General features: G+C 58.8%; 1 protein-coding gene across 3 annotated transcripts in view; it reads right to left on the reverse strand.

The window, feature by feature from the left end:
- The window catches only part of LZTR1 (leucine-zipper-like transcription regulator 1), a 29,764-nt gene extending 18,926 nt beyond the window's left edge, over positions 1-10,838 (reverse strand). Inside the window, exons 1-18 of one of the 3 annotated variants that reach the window (XM_008575525.1) lie at positions 10,693-10,838; positions 9,728-9,901; positions 9,220-9,231; positions 5,505-5,724; positions 5,154-5,263; positions 4,804-4,913; positions 4,680-4,724; positions 4,332-4,428; positions 4,136-4,248; positions 3,738-3,824; positions 3,200-3,291; positions 2,963-3,093; positions 2,733-2,848; positions 2,561-2,632; positions 2,428-2,491; positions 1,775-1,851; positions 1,555-1,672; positions 189-287 (exon numbers count right to left, since the gene is read on the reverse strand). In XM_008575525.1, the coding sequence (XP_008573747.1) occupies positions 189-287; positions 1,555-1,672; positions 1,775-1,851; positions 2,428-2,491; positions 2,561-2,632; positions 2,733-2,848; positions 2,963-3,093; positions 3,200-3,291; positions 3,738-3,824; positions 4,136-4,248; positions 4,332-4,428; positions 4,680-4,724; positions 4,804-4,913; positions 5,154-5,263; positions 5,505-5,724; positions 9,220-9,231; positions 9,728-9,758 (1,594 nt within the window). In that variant the 5' untranslated portion in view covers positions 9,759-9,901; positions 10,693-10,838. Of the gene's footprint in view, positions 1-188; positions 288-1,554; positions 1,673-1,774; positions 1,852-2,427; positions 2,492-2,560; positions 2,633-2,732; positions 2,849-2,962; positions 3,094-3,199; positions 3,292-3,737; positions 3,825-4,135; positions 4,249-4,331; positions 4,429-4,679; positions 4,725-4,803; positions 4,914-5,153; positions 5,264-5,504; positions 5,725-9,219; positions 9,232-9,727; positions 9,905-10,692 lie in introns of those variants that run through there. The other 2 variants (XM_008575527.1, XM_008575526.1) reach the window with 2 other exon arrangements.
- Between the last annotated feature and the right edge of the window lie 1,844 nt (positions 10,839-12,682).

Consider the following 12,682-nt stretch of genomic DNA (forward strand, 5'->3'; position numbering starts at 1 on the left):
CCGCCCTAAACCCCCCCCCCCCCCCCCAGCCCTGCGCCCTGCGCCCTCTCTCTCTTTTCAGATAGGCCCTAGTCCCGCCCCCAGCGAGTTCTCAGCGGCGGCCTTCTAGAGCAGCTATGGCCCCGCCCCTGCGACCCTCATGGCCCCGCCCTAGCCCAAGCTCCGCCCCATCTGAGGTCGTGGCTGACCCGCGTAGCGCAGACTTTTGCCGAACATGGCCGTCCAGAGGTAGGGTACCGTGCTGATCTCCGCCTCCTGCGCCAGCATGTTCTGCGCCGCCACGCGCCCTGCAGGACCCAAGGCCGTTAGAGCCCCTACCCTCGCCCTCGCCACCCTCACTGACTGCCCCTAGCGCTCTGCGGACCCCTAACACGTGTGGCAACTCCTCCTGACCTCCGTAGAGGTCAAGAGGCACATCATTTCTCAGCCCACGGCTCACCTGCGGGTGCAGCTGATTGGTGCAGGGGGAGACACCTGGCTCAAAGCTACCCGTTTAGATTGCTCCTCTAGAGAATTCGAATGAAATGCCCTGCATCTGGAAGGTCTGCTTCTTGGGGTTCGGGGGGCTGCCCAGCTATTTCGGGTGTGCACACAACTCATCAGATACATCAGGTCTAAAGAGGGAGCAGAATGGGGCACAAGTGTACAGGGAAGCAGAGGTGACAGCCGCACACAGGACCCCAGAGAAAATAGTGCAAGTGGCTTCTCACTTCCTATGAGGCCCCACTAGACCCCCATAGTTGGATGTACAGCAGAGTCTCCTGGACCCTCCCACCTAAATCCTAATTATACTTGGCTGATGAGTAGCCTTTGGTTCTTTGCTACCTAGCAGCAAATTATACCTTGGACATGAACAGAAATTGGTACCAGGAGTGGAGTTTCAGGCACCAGACCCTCAGATAATGTGAAGACAGAGGGAAGGGAAGTGGATGCAGGGGGTAAGTCCCTTGTCCCAGGCTGGGAGTCTGTTGCTGGCACCTGCAACTTAGGGGCCCAGACCAGGTGTGCACAGTGGGTGAGGCTTGGGGTACTTGGTGGCAACCAAATGTGAGAAGAGGAAAGATATTCCTCAGAAAGCACAATGTCTCCACTGAGCCCAGGACTAGATGGTTGCCTCCAGGGGCCTGCACGAGACAGCTGAGTTCACAGAGACAATGGAGTAGCCTGAGAGAGACGGAGGCACGCAGTGGGAAGCTGACCTACTAAATCCCTCTCTCCCTTCCCAGGTCTGGTCAGGAATTCTGCAGAACATGTGTCTTTGAGGACAAAAGGAAAGGAGAGACTAGTGGAAGGACAGCTGGGGTTGGGGGTGTAGCTGGCTAAATGGAGGGTCCAGAGGGCACTGGAGGAAGGTCTCTGGAGATGGGCTGCAGGGCTTGCACTGTGTGCTGGCTTGATCACCTGGATAAGGCTGGCCAGACAGGCCATCATGGGGCCTTGAATGCCTAATACAGCATCCACGACCCAAGACCAGCAACTGAGTCATGGGCCTGGGAGAGGCTAAGACCCTGGGGTAACCTCCCATCCCCCAACTTGCCTTGGGGCCAGCCATACCCTGGACGTGAGCTATTTGCCAGTGTGGGATGTTCACTTTCCGGTTGTTCCTCCAGGCAAGGGGGAAGGTGACGGCATCGCCAGCCGCAAACACACCTGGGATGTTGGTCTGCATCATCTGTGGGGAGAAGTCCCAGGGCTCTGTGGGTAGGACAGGGGCCCTGACCTGGACCTCAGGCCACCCCCAGTCCAGAACCTGGCCCACCCTACCCGGCCCCACCTTATTGACAGGGATGAAGCCTCGGGAATCCAGACTGATGCCACTCTGCTTCAGGAAGCCCGTGGCAGGCACCGCACCTGACAGAACAGAGGCCACCACGTCCACTCCCTGGTCCTACCCTTCTCTCACCTTATCGCTCTGCACACTCCACACCCTTCACTCATGTACCAGTCCCAGACCGATCATCCACAGGCTGGCCACACTGGGGCCTTCATGTATCGTGTACCTCTGCCTGGACCCCCACAGACCCCTGTGCCTCCCATCAGGCCTGAAGTATTGCCTCCTCCAAGAAGCACTCCATGAAGCCCCCAGATGGGGGTCGGTCGGTATGCCATGCCTCCCCAACCCCTGTGCTGCTGCCTCCTAGCTTTGCCCGCCAAGATGGCACCTCACTGGAGGTGGGACTAGCTAGAGGCTTGTCTGTGTCCTGCAGCTCACACAGAGCAGGGCATGGAGTTGAGTATTAGTGGACAGCAGTCTCCGGGAGCGTCCTCCATGCCAGACCTTGACTAAGCCCAGTACACATGTTACCCAACAGCCCTGGGAAGTGGGCACAGTTGGAGTCTCCATTTTACAGATGTGGAAACAGGCTTGGGACAGGGAAGGGATTAGCCCAAGTTCACCTGTGAGCTCCCGCCTGCCCGCCCACTCACCAATGCCCACCACGCAGACGTCAGCCCGCACGACCTTGCTGCTCTTCAGCACAACCTCCTTCAGCTGTGGGGAGTGGGTGGGTGAGCAGGGGGCCCAGCTCCCAGGCATGGGGGAGAGGGGAGAAGAGCCCACCTTTCCCTCCTGGGCCCGCAGCTCTGACACCTCTGTCTGCATGTAGAACTTCACTCGGTTGTTCTCAAACATCTGTCAGGGCAGGTGAGCAGGTGGGCTGTGGGCAAGAGCCCAGCCAGAGGCTGCACTGGGCACCCAGTGTTTGAGGGGGCCAGATCCTGGGGGCGCTCACCTTCATGAGGGCACGACCGACACGGTCCCCCAGGAACCTCCTGAAGGGCGTCTCCTCCAGCTCCACCACAGACACCGAGTGGGCCTTCTCGGTCAGATAGGCAGCCACCTCCATCCCTGGGGTGGTGGGCAGGGGATGGCAGGCTGGCACCCTGCATCTCCCAAGGCCACCACCACCCTGGGACTGGCCATGACGGCCTGACCACCGCCCCACCACCTGCAGCCGCTCACCCAGGAAGCCGGCACCTACGACGACCGCATTGCGGCCCCGGGCCAGCCTCACTACGCGGTTAGCGTCCTCAGGCGTCCGGATGGTGAATACATTCTCCACCTCTTTGCCTTTGCAGCTCAGGGACTTAGGGCTGGAAAGGGCAGCGTCGGTGAGAGCCTCCCAGCAGCCGAAGCCCACCCATCCTGGCCAGTGCCCTGCCCAGTGTCCAGCCGAGGGCAGGAGAGACACACTCCCACCTGCTCCCTGGTGCCAGCAGCAGCTTGCTGTATTCCAGCTTGAAGCCATCCTTGAACACGACCTTCTTGTTTTTCACGTCCACTGTGACCACCTGCAACCCCGCAGGGCAGAGCATGGGCATGGGCATGGGCCTGGGCCTTGGCGCACTCTCCTGGGTCCTCCAATATGCCCAGAGCCCAGCCAGACCCTCTGAGCAGCTCCTACAGGGCCTGTTCCCATCACCTGGGTTTCATTCTTTAAGCTTCAGACATTGCCTTCCCCTCAAAGTCCTCCTTCCACTCCAAAGTCCCACCAATCTCTCCTATCCCAGCCCCGATCAGATCATCCATCTCCCTACACCCTGGGGCTCTGCACATGCCCATGACCCTGCTGGAAGAAGGCCCTGTCCCAGAACTGAAGCACCCCCCCCAGGTGCCTGATTAGTAGGGCCAGGAGGACAGAGCAGCCCTCCACATCCTCAGGGCCCACATGGCCTCACGACCTTCATGGTTCTCACCAGCACTTCTCTGGGCCTGGTTCCCACCCTTGACCACACACCTGGGCCTCAGTGAGCACCTCGATGCCATAGGCTCGGAAGAACTCCTTGGGCCTCAGGGCCAGCTGCTCGGGCTGTGCATCCAGGGACTAGGAGACAGCCAGATTGAGACAAGGCCCAGCGGCCACTGTCCCATTTTACAGCAGAGGACACGGGGCTCAGGGAGAGTAAGATCAGCCCCAGGTCACATGGGGACTGCAGGATAGAACTCAATAAACCCAGATCTTTTGGGGGGTACCACAGATGGGCCTGGCATGAGTGCAGAGGGTAGCTGGCCAAACCCCCAAGGGTGACAAGCAAAGCTCCAAGTGGGCCTGACTGGGACCCAAAGGGATAGGGGTCCAGGCCTTGCCCTACTCTGGCTACCCCCTGTCTGGTCCCCACTCTCCCCACCCCTCACCTTGCTAAGCTTGGGCCGGTCATAGGGGAGGTGCCGGTCCAGCGTGCATAGGACGATCCGGTCTGAGAAGCCCTCCTGCCGCAGTGTCTCTGCACACACCAGGCCAGCAGCACCTGAGGAGAGGTCCTTAGCACCATGGGCCGGAGACCTCTTCTCTGCCCACCCGCCACCCTGCCTTCATGACCCCACCACCAACCTGCACCCACAATGAGCACGTTGGTGCTGCTGCTGTGCCCAGCACTTGGAGAAATACACTTGGCCATCACCTTGGTCCTTCGCTGCAGCTGCAGGGCCTGGGGATGGCAGTAGGATGGGCGGCAGCTGGGAGCTGGGGTCATCACCATCCTCCCTGTGCCACTATCCCAGCAAGCCAGGTCCTGTTGCTCCAGCCCAGCCTCATCCCCACCACGCAGCCCCTCCCTCTGTTCCCCAGCCACACACGCCAGGCTCCCTCCCACCGCAGGGCCTTTGCACATTCTGTTCTCTGGGCCAAGCTGCCTTCCTTGCCTCTGCCTTCTGCCTGAGCCCCAAGGTGCCTCCTCACCTGCTTGCTGGCCCGGACATACACCTTCTCCTTCTCAATCTTCACCTGCAAGGGCTGCACTGCTCAGGACCAGCCCCTCACCCTGCACCCCCAGACTCCCACCCCACCACACTCCCAGTCCCACCTGGAACTTGTGCAGACTGTCCAGGCCTGGGAAGTCCTCCAGGTCTCCGGTGCTGATGTTGAAGCAGGCACCATGCCAGGGGCAGCGCACACGGCCACGGGACAGCACGCCTTGGAGGGGAAGGTGCTAGGCTGGGGCCACTGGCAAGGGCTCCTCTCCAAGGATCCTTGTGTCCCAGCACCTGCTGGCCCCTCCTCACAGCACAGGAGACAACACTAATAGAGGAGGACCCTGGGGTCCAGGGAGGAGCCAAGCTGGCCTGGGGCCTGGTGGGGAAGGGGTATGGATCCTGCACCTGCCAAGCCCCTTTCGGGGGATCCCCCCTCCCACATGCACCCCGGCCATCTCACCTTTCACCAGGGGTGCACCGTAGTGTGGGCACTTGTGGCCCAGGGCGTGGAATTCCCCATTGTCCTTCACCAGCAACACCTTCCCCCAGCCCAGCTCCACTTCCCGCATCCTGGGGAAGGGCTGCTCTCAGAGGCCAGGCCAGATGCCAGACACAAACTCCTGCAGGAACCTCCTACAAGTCCAGCTTCTGGGGAGCAGGCCCAGACCAGCAGAAGCCACAGACAGTGACCAGGGCAGGAGCTGGTCATAGCCCCTTTCAGGCCTCCCGACCCCTGCTCCCCCATCTGTAGTTTGTACCTTGCCCTCCCACCTTGGGCCCTCTGATCCCCGCTTCCAGGCCCAGTACCCACTGGCCATTCTCGAGGTCCTTCACATGGCAGACGGCAGCCTCCACACAGTCCTGAGGGCCGGGGTAGGTGGGCAGGCGCTCCTCGGCGTGGAAGTGGCGGGCCGTGCCATTGCCTTGGTAAGCCCGAGGGCTGCCCTTCCCACTGGCTGAGAGCTCCTCCTTGCCCCGCTCCTTCTCGGGCAGCACCACCTCGATCTTGAGTTCCACTGTGGATGGGGCAGCTCCATGAGCACCCCCAGCTCAGCCCACTTGCTCTGCCATCCCTCAAGCTGGGGGAAGGGGCCAGCTCCCCTGAGTGCTGGGAGGCTCAGTCTTGCCCCTTGACCCCCCAGAAAGCCCTGTGCCCATCAGCTAAGAGGTAGAGGAGGGGCAGTAGGGCGGCGCTCTGGGTCTGCCTGAATTCATTTCTGCGTGTTTTCCTTTTCTTTTCTTTTTTGTTTTTTAAAGATGACCAGTAAGGGGATCTTAACCCTTGACTTGGTGTTGTCAGCACCACGCTCAGCCAGTGAGCAAACCGGCCATCCCTATATAGGATCCGAACCTGTGGCCTTGCTGTTACCAGCACCGCACTCTCCCGAGTGAGCCACGGGCCGGTCCTGTGGTTTCCTTTTCAATTACAAAATTGTGAGGGGGCACAGAGCAGAGCTCCTTTGACCTGAAATTTGCCTTCCATCAGGAATCTAATCTATGTGAAGAAAGAACCTGGATGCCCTAAGTCTTTCATCTTCTGGTGGGCAATGACCATATATCCCTGACAGCTCAGGGTCACATTTGAGGTATCATTCATGTGAACATTGGGTCCAAAACTGGGTGCAGCTCAGTTCACGGCTGGTGAATGTGGGTGACAGGAAATTGAAGATTTATTATTCTGTTCTTACAACTTTCCCATAGGTTTGAAGTTTTTTGGAAATTAAAAAAAAAATGTACACGACATAATTTCCACTTCTTAAAACAGCTATTCTCACCAATTTAAGAATCATTCATCATTTATCAAGTGCTGGGTCTTCATGTGCAGGGGTCTGGGACCCTGGGCACGAACCCCACCTGGGGGTGTGCATGTGGACAGCAGAGAGTGGCAAAGGCCCTCCAGAGCCTCCCTACAGAGGACCCTTCCTCTGCGTGCCCAGGGGGCCTACTCTAGGGAGTTAGCCAGAGGTTGTCATTTTCTTCTTTATACTTTTCCACATTTTCCAAATTCCCTATGACGTGCCTGGGGTATTTTTCTAATTAGAAGGGAACAATAAACAGAATTCTCAGCAGCGATAATCCGGCCTCCTGGGCTGCTGCTGCAGGGGGGCACTGAGCAATGGAAGCTAAGGCCCTGGCACAGCTGCGCCCGATGCGGGGGCATGAGGTGCCTCTCAACTCCCAAAGCACGGGAGACTCCGGCCTCCCGCTCCAGCCCAGACCCAACACTGCAGAAACAAAGAAGATTGTGCGGCTGCTGAATCACATCTCGTGGCCTTTGCCTTTGTGCCGTTCCCTGGGCCCAGCTGCCTTCCTGCCAGGCCTTGGCCAACTCCTCCCCATCCACCAAGACACAGCCCAAGTGTTGCCTCCCCTGGCTGCCCAGCCCCACCATGTCCCGCATCTCATGCTGTGCTGATCCGCCACCCTGGCCATGCCCTGGGGCCTGGAAAAACAGCCCCCTCTCATCCTCATGTTCCAGCTCCCAGCTCAGGCGCAGGCACAGCAGGGGACAGGGACGAAGGTTAGTTTTTTGACCCCAGCCTGGCAGGGAGAGAGCATGAGCAGATAATGGTCACTGAGACTGTCAAGTCAGGTGCAGGGTCATGGGTGGTGTTTTCTCCTCCATTTTCCATACTTTATGTAATGGTGTTAGAATGTTTTTGGAAGGATTAAAAAGAAAAATGCTTTGGACTCAGCCGATAGCTGCTATGTGAGCTGTGGGAGCTCACAAGAACAGGCTGGTGGGGGGGCCGAATAACAGCCAAGCCAGGCTGTTTTTATCCTCTTCCTCCTTCCATAAGGCTATACAGCATGCTCGCTGATGCAGTCTCAAGGGAAGCTATTAAGTCATGAGCAGCAGTGGAAAGGTAGATGGGGAGGGCAGGGGTCTCTGCTCACCCACAGAACAGGATCAAACCTAGCTCCATGATTCCCAGCTGCCCACAAGACCCCACCTTAGTCCTCTTGGACCAAGATGCCTTTGTTATAAAACAAAGAGAGGATAGCCCTTACCTTTTTGGTGACAGTGAATGCTGAAGAATATAACATATGTAATCCAGAGGAGAAGCTAAATAGATGGAGTTGGGTAGTAGTGTTTTATCAGTTAGCTCTGAGCCTCCTGGCAGCCATGGCAAAGAGGGAAAGCCTTTAGGTAGCCATTGTGGCCTAATAAAAGGCAAGTGACCAGATACCAAGAGAAGTGCACTTCCTTCTAGTTCTGAGCTCAGCAAGAGATTTGCCAAGCGTCTTCCTGTCAGGAATATGGAACCACTAGGACAGAACACTAGGGAGCACAACGGGAGCTCAGGAAGCGTGTACCACTGCGCACTGAGCTACAGAACTGAGTGGCACAGGATAGCAAGTGAAGAACTTGCACAAAGATTTTCTGCTTGCTCTGGCATCCCTGTGGCTCCCCTGATTCCAGCTGAACCCTCATGCCCCAAATGCTCTCACTCCCACATGCTGAAATTCCCTGAGCCTTGCCCTTGACCTGCCCAGCATGGGCACCTGGGGCCTGGGCTCCAGCTGCAGCTCCACAGAAGAGTCCTGGTGGCAGAGCCAGCTCAGAGAAGAGGGAATAATAATGGTCCTCAAGTGCCTGCTCAGAGAAGAGGGGATAATAATGGTGTGCAAGTGCTTCCTGTGTGCCAGGCCCCATGCTGAGTACAACAACCTCATTTTACACACAAGGACAAGGAGGCTCAGAGAGGTGAAATCACCTGCCCAAGGCCACACAGCCAGGAACAGGCAGGGCTAGAGGTTTTAAGAGCCCAAATTCTTAGCACTGTTTCTTGGGTGGTAAGAGTGGCTAGCCCCTATATCAGAAGTCCTGGGGCCAGGGGTCCCAGGCAGGCCAGCCCTTTGAGGTACTTTAAAAGAACCTGCATCTTCTGCCCAGGCCCTCCTGCCAGCCCAGCAGTCCCACAGGTGCCCAGTTTGGGGCCAGCTGGCATCCTCCTGTCCACTTCAGATGGGGGAAGGCTGGGATTATGACAATGGATGTCGAAAGTCATACTTTGAGGCAGAGAAGGTGGTGGTATGTGGTCCAGGCCTGGGCGTCCACAGCACAGGAGTCAGGGGAGGGAGATAAGATTCCTGGGGCAGGCACAGGTGGGTCCCTCGGCCTGAGAGGCATCACATCTCTCCTCCCTCCCCCAAGGTCTCCCTCAGACTCAGGAAAAGGAGAACAGGCACACAAGTTCAAGGTAATGGAGCCGATGGGTATCAGGTAAGGGGAGCTGGGGCGAGCTGGCCAGGACAGGGTGGCCTGGGCGGGGATGGGCAGAGCACTGGCTGGGCACTAGAGGCCTCTCCCAGCCTCAGTTTCTCTCCTGGCTACACACCCTGCCTCCCTGGGTGTTGTAAGGAGGGAGGAGAGAAAGTGGGGGTCAGAGACATGGGTCTCCAGTTGAGAGCAAACCCAAGCCTCCCCCAGCATCCTGGGACACCCCCACCCTGGCTGAAGCCACTTCGGCTGGGCAGAGTGGAGCTTTCCTGTACAAAGGGGGAAGAATGCCTGGAGAGACCAAGGCAGCAGCCTAAGGTCACACAGGGGGTCAGAAGAGCTAATGAGCGCAGGGACCTACCCACTGCATCCGCACAGCAACTTTGAGAGGTCAGGGCTATCAGGCCCATTTTGTTAAGAGGGAAACTGAGGCTCAGAGATGTAAGTTGCATGTCCTAGGTCATACAGTGGCTGTGGATGTCCCCAGAGCCCCTTCCTAGGGCCCTGGGGAACATAGCCCCTTCTCCAACCCCACCTGCAACAGAAGGAACCCTCTCCTCCCCTTTCCAAGAAGGATCCAGTTGCTATTCCCACCACCAGCACCCAAAGCCCAGGTAAAGAGGGGTACCCACTGGAGAGAGGCAGAACTGCTCCAGGCCCCCAACCCCTCCTGCCTGCAGCATATTAACATTCTGAGCGGGCTCCTGCCTAGCCTGACCTACTTCGGAGGCCTGCCTGCCTGCGGGGGGGTGGGGGGGAGTAGAGGGGGGAAGGAGGAGGAAGGGTGGAGGCATGAAGAGAGGAGGTACCTGGCTTGGGCTTAGAGAAGCAGCCGCCCATGGCGAGTGGCCTGAGGATGGGTGGGCAGGCAGGAGCACAGATGGTGTGCTTTCAGAGGCCTAGGGTGCCCCCCATGGGGCTGGACACCCTGCAGCCCTTAGAAATGCTGGCGCCGCCATCCCAGCTGGAGCTGCCTCTAGGACCTGCAGAAGAGACTGGGGGCATCAGGACCAGAGCTTTTTTTTTTTTTTTTTTTTTCACCCCCATGGGGCTGGACACCCTGCAGCCCTTAGAGATGCTGGCGCCGCCATCCCAGCTGGAGCTGCCTCTAGGACCTGCAGAAGAGACTGGGGGCATCAGGACCAGAGCTTTTTTTTTTCCTTTTTGTCTTTTTTCGTGACCGGTAACGGGATTGAAACCCTCGGTGTCGCGCCCATACCACGACCGGCAACAGGATCGCAACCCTCGGTGTCGCACCTGCACCGCGCTCAACCAGTGAGCGGACCGGTCTCTATATGGGATCCGAACCCTCAGCGGGAGCGCCGCCACACTCCCAAGCGCCGCACCCTACCGAGTGCGCCACTGGGCCGGCCCCCTGTTCTTACCTTTGCATGGACTGTGCCTACTGCCAGAGGAGTCCCTCTACCCCAACCTTGGTCCAGCCCCACAGTTGCCTCATCTAGGAAATCCCTGATTTCATCTGTTTGTTCGTTCGTTTGTTTTTGGCAACAGGCATGTATAGGAAACAATTCCCTGATTTTTGCTGCCCCCTCAGGCCCCCAGTCCTTGATTTTACCTTTCCAAATCCCACAGCCTGGGAGCTCTAGGACCCTCCATTTTCCCAGGAGGCTACCATGCCTGGGGTCAAACCCTGGGTCACTTTGGACAGACCAGAGCCCTCCTGGTCCTCGGATTTCTCCTTCCTCCAATGAGGGTGACACTGGGTTCTTGCTGGCCCCGGTTCCCACCTGGCTGGCAGCCCCTGAATACCCACCTCCTCCAAGGGCAGCCACTGCTCCTTGTCCCCAGCCCAGCAGTGGATCGAGGTTGCTGGGCCTCGGAAGGCAAGGCGAGAAGGGCAGGGGTCCAGGAGGCGGCCCAGCCTCCATCCCTCCTCCCAGTGTGAGCAGTGGCCAGGAGGAACTGGGGGCGGGGGGGATGCTGGGCCAGTCCACTGGTCCCCAGGGAAACCCAGCTCCTTGGTGAACAAAAGTGGGCGGCCAGCCCAGGCCTGATGGGGTTGGGGGAGAGGGGAGCCAGGCATACAACCTGCCACAGCCCGTGCCCAGTAGCCATAAGCCCTTCACAAATGCCCCCCAGCCCTCAAGTGCTGATGTCACACCCAACAGCAAAGGGAGAAACTGAGAGGCCAAGGTCTCCTCAAGGTTAAGCAGCAGGTGGGGGTATCTGTGTGGCCTCCCACCACTCCTATGCACCTTAGTTCTAAGATAGGCAGGGGCCCTGGAAGCCCCTATATCACCCTGCAAGCCACCCAGCTGGGGGAGGGGGCACCTCAGCAGCAGAGAGATCACTATAGCCAAGATGCCCTCAAGGCCACAGGTGAGCCTTCCTGAAGATGCAGCTTACAGGTGGACTTTGGAAGGCCGGGACAAAGATGTAGCTGCCCTGTTTACAACTGACCTCCCCACAGTCCAGCCCACTGTCATCTCCTGGAAGTTCTTCCTGAAGTTTAACTTGAGATGCAGCTGAGGCCCCTTGGTCTGGCCCAGATCCCAAATAGGGATAAGGGTGGGTGCCTGAGAGCAAGGCAGCCAGGAAGAAAGGAGGACAAGGTGGCGAAGGACCATCTACTGCCTGGCTCCTGATCTTACTGGCCCTAGATGAGCAAGTTACAGGTGAGGAGGCAGTGGCTCTCAAGCCACTTGGGTGTACCCTTGCTCTTTCCCCCACTTATCACCAAGTCAGGTCACCTGCCCCATCTGCCCCCTCTCTGAGCACCAGGGGGCCCTCCCTAGGTCCTGACTTTGCCTCTGGCTCAGTCCTGCCCACCTCCTTCCTGCCTAGCCTCAGGCCTCACCTGCTGGGCCACAGATCCCAGAAAACATCAGACCTGGTCTTGCCACTGGGGTCCGGCCCAGGCTGTTTCCTCCCCTCCCAGGTGCCTAAGGGTCTACACCCTCCAGCGCCTTGGGCCTAGAAGATTTAGCGGAGACTGTGTCTTCTACCTACAGTGTGATAGGTCAGCTTGGAGCCTGGTCACTTCCACTCAAAGGCACAGGTCCTTGTCAGGGGCATGGTGGGAGGACCCCCCAGGTGTTTGCAGAGTGCTGTCCTTCCTTGCCCAAAAGCTGCCCTCTACTCAAAAGTTCTAATAGTGCCGAACGCTAACTACCCACCGGGAGCTTGTGCCCTGTGCCAGGGACCTCCAGCAACGTGTGAGGCAGGTATTGAATTGTCTCCACCTCACAGATGTGCCCCTGCTCTATCCCCCAGGGCCCCAGCTGGTGCAGGCTGGGTAGGCGTCTCCTTGGACCTTTAGCAGAAGCCTCTCCCCACTCCTCCACCTCTGACCCCCACCCCCTCCCATTCTTCACCCCGGGGTGGCTACTGCCCAGCTTGGGCCCTCAGTGGCTTTCAGGCGTCTTGGGGATGGCCTCTGAACCATCCTGCATTCAAGTTTGGGGGTTCCCCTCCCGCCCCTCCCCGACAGGCTCCGGCGCAAACCTCCTGTCGGTCCACTCTCCCCGCCTTTGCACGTGCAGTTCTCTGTGTCTGGACAGCCGTTTCCAGCAGCCCTGTGGGCTCCACCGGTCCCCGCGCCAGCCCCGGCAGCCCAGGAAAGGGGACTGGCACACAGTAGGGCCCCGCCGCGAGCCGAGGAGGGGCCAACGGGGAAGGCGAGGAGGACAAGGGGCGCTCCAGTCCCCGCCTGTCTCTCTGGCACTGGTCAACGCGCGGACCCGGGATCCGAGACCCACGAGGGCGCGCGCCGGCCCGCGGCGCGGGGTGGGGGCCGGGGTCCC

This window comes from Galeopterus variegatus, unplaced genomic scaffold (genome assembly GCF_000696425.1).
Source record: "Galeopterus variegatus unplaced genomic scaffold, G_variegatus-3.0.2 Scaffold1204, whole genome shotgun sequence".
Taxonomy (NCBI): Eukaryota; Metazoa; Chordata; class Mammalia; order Dermoptera; family Cynocephalidae; genus Galeopterus; species Galeopterus variegatus.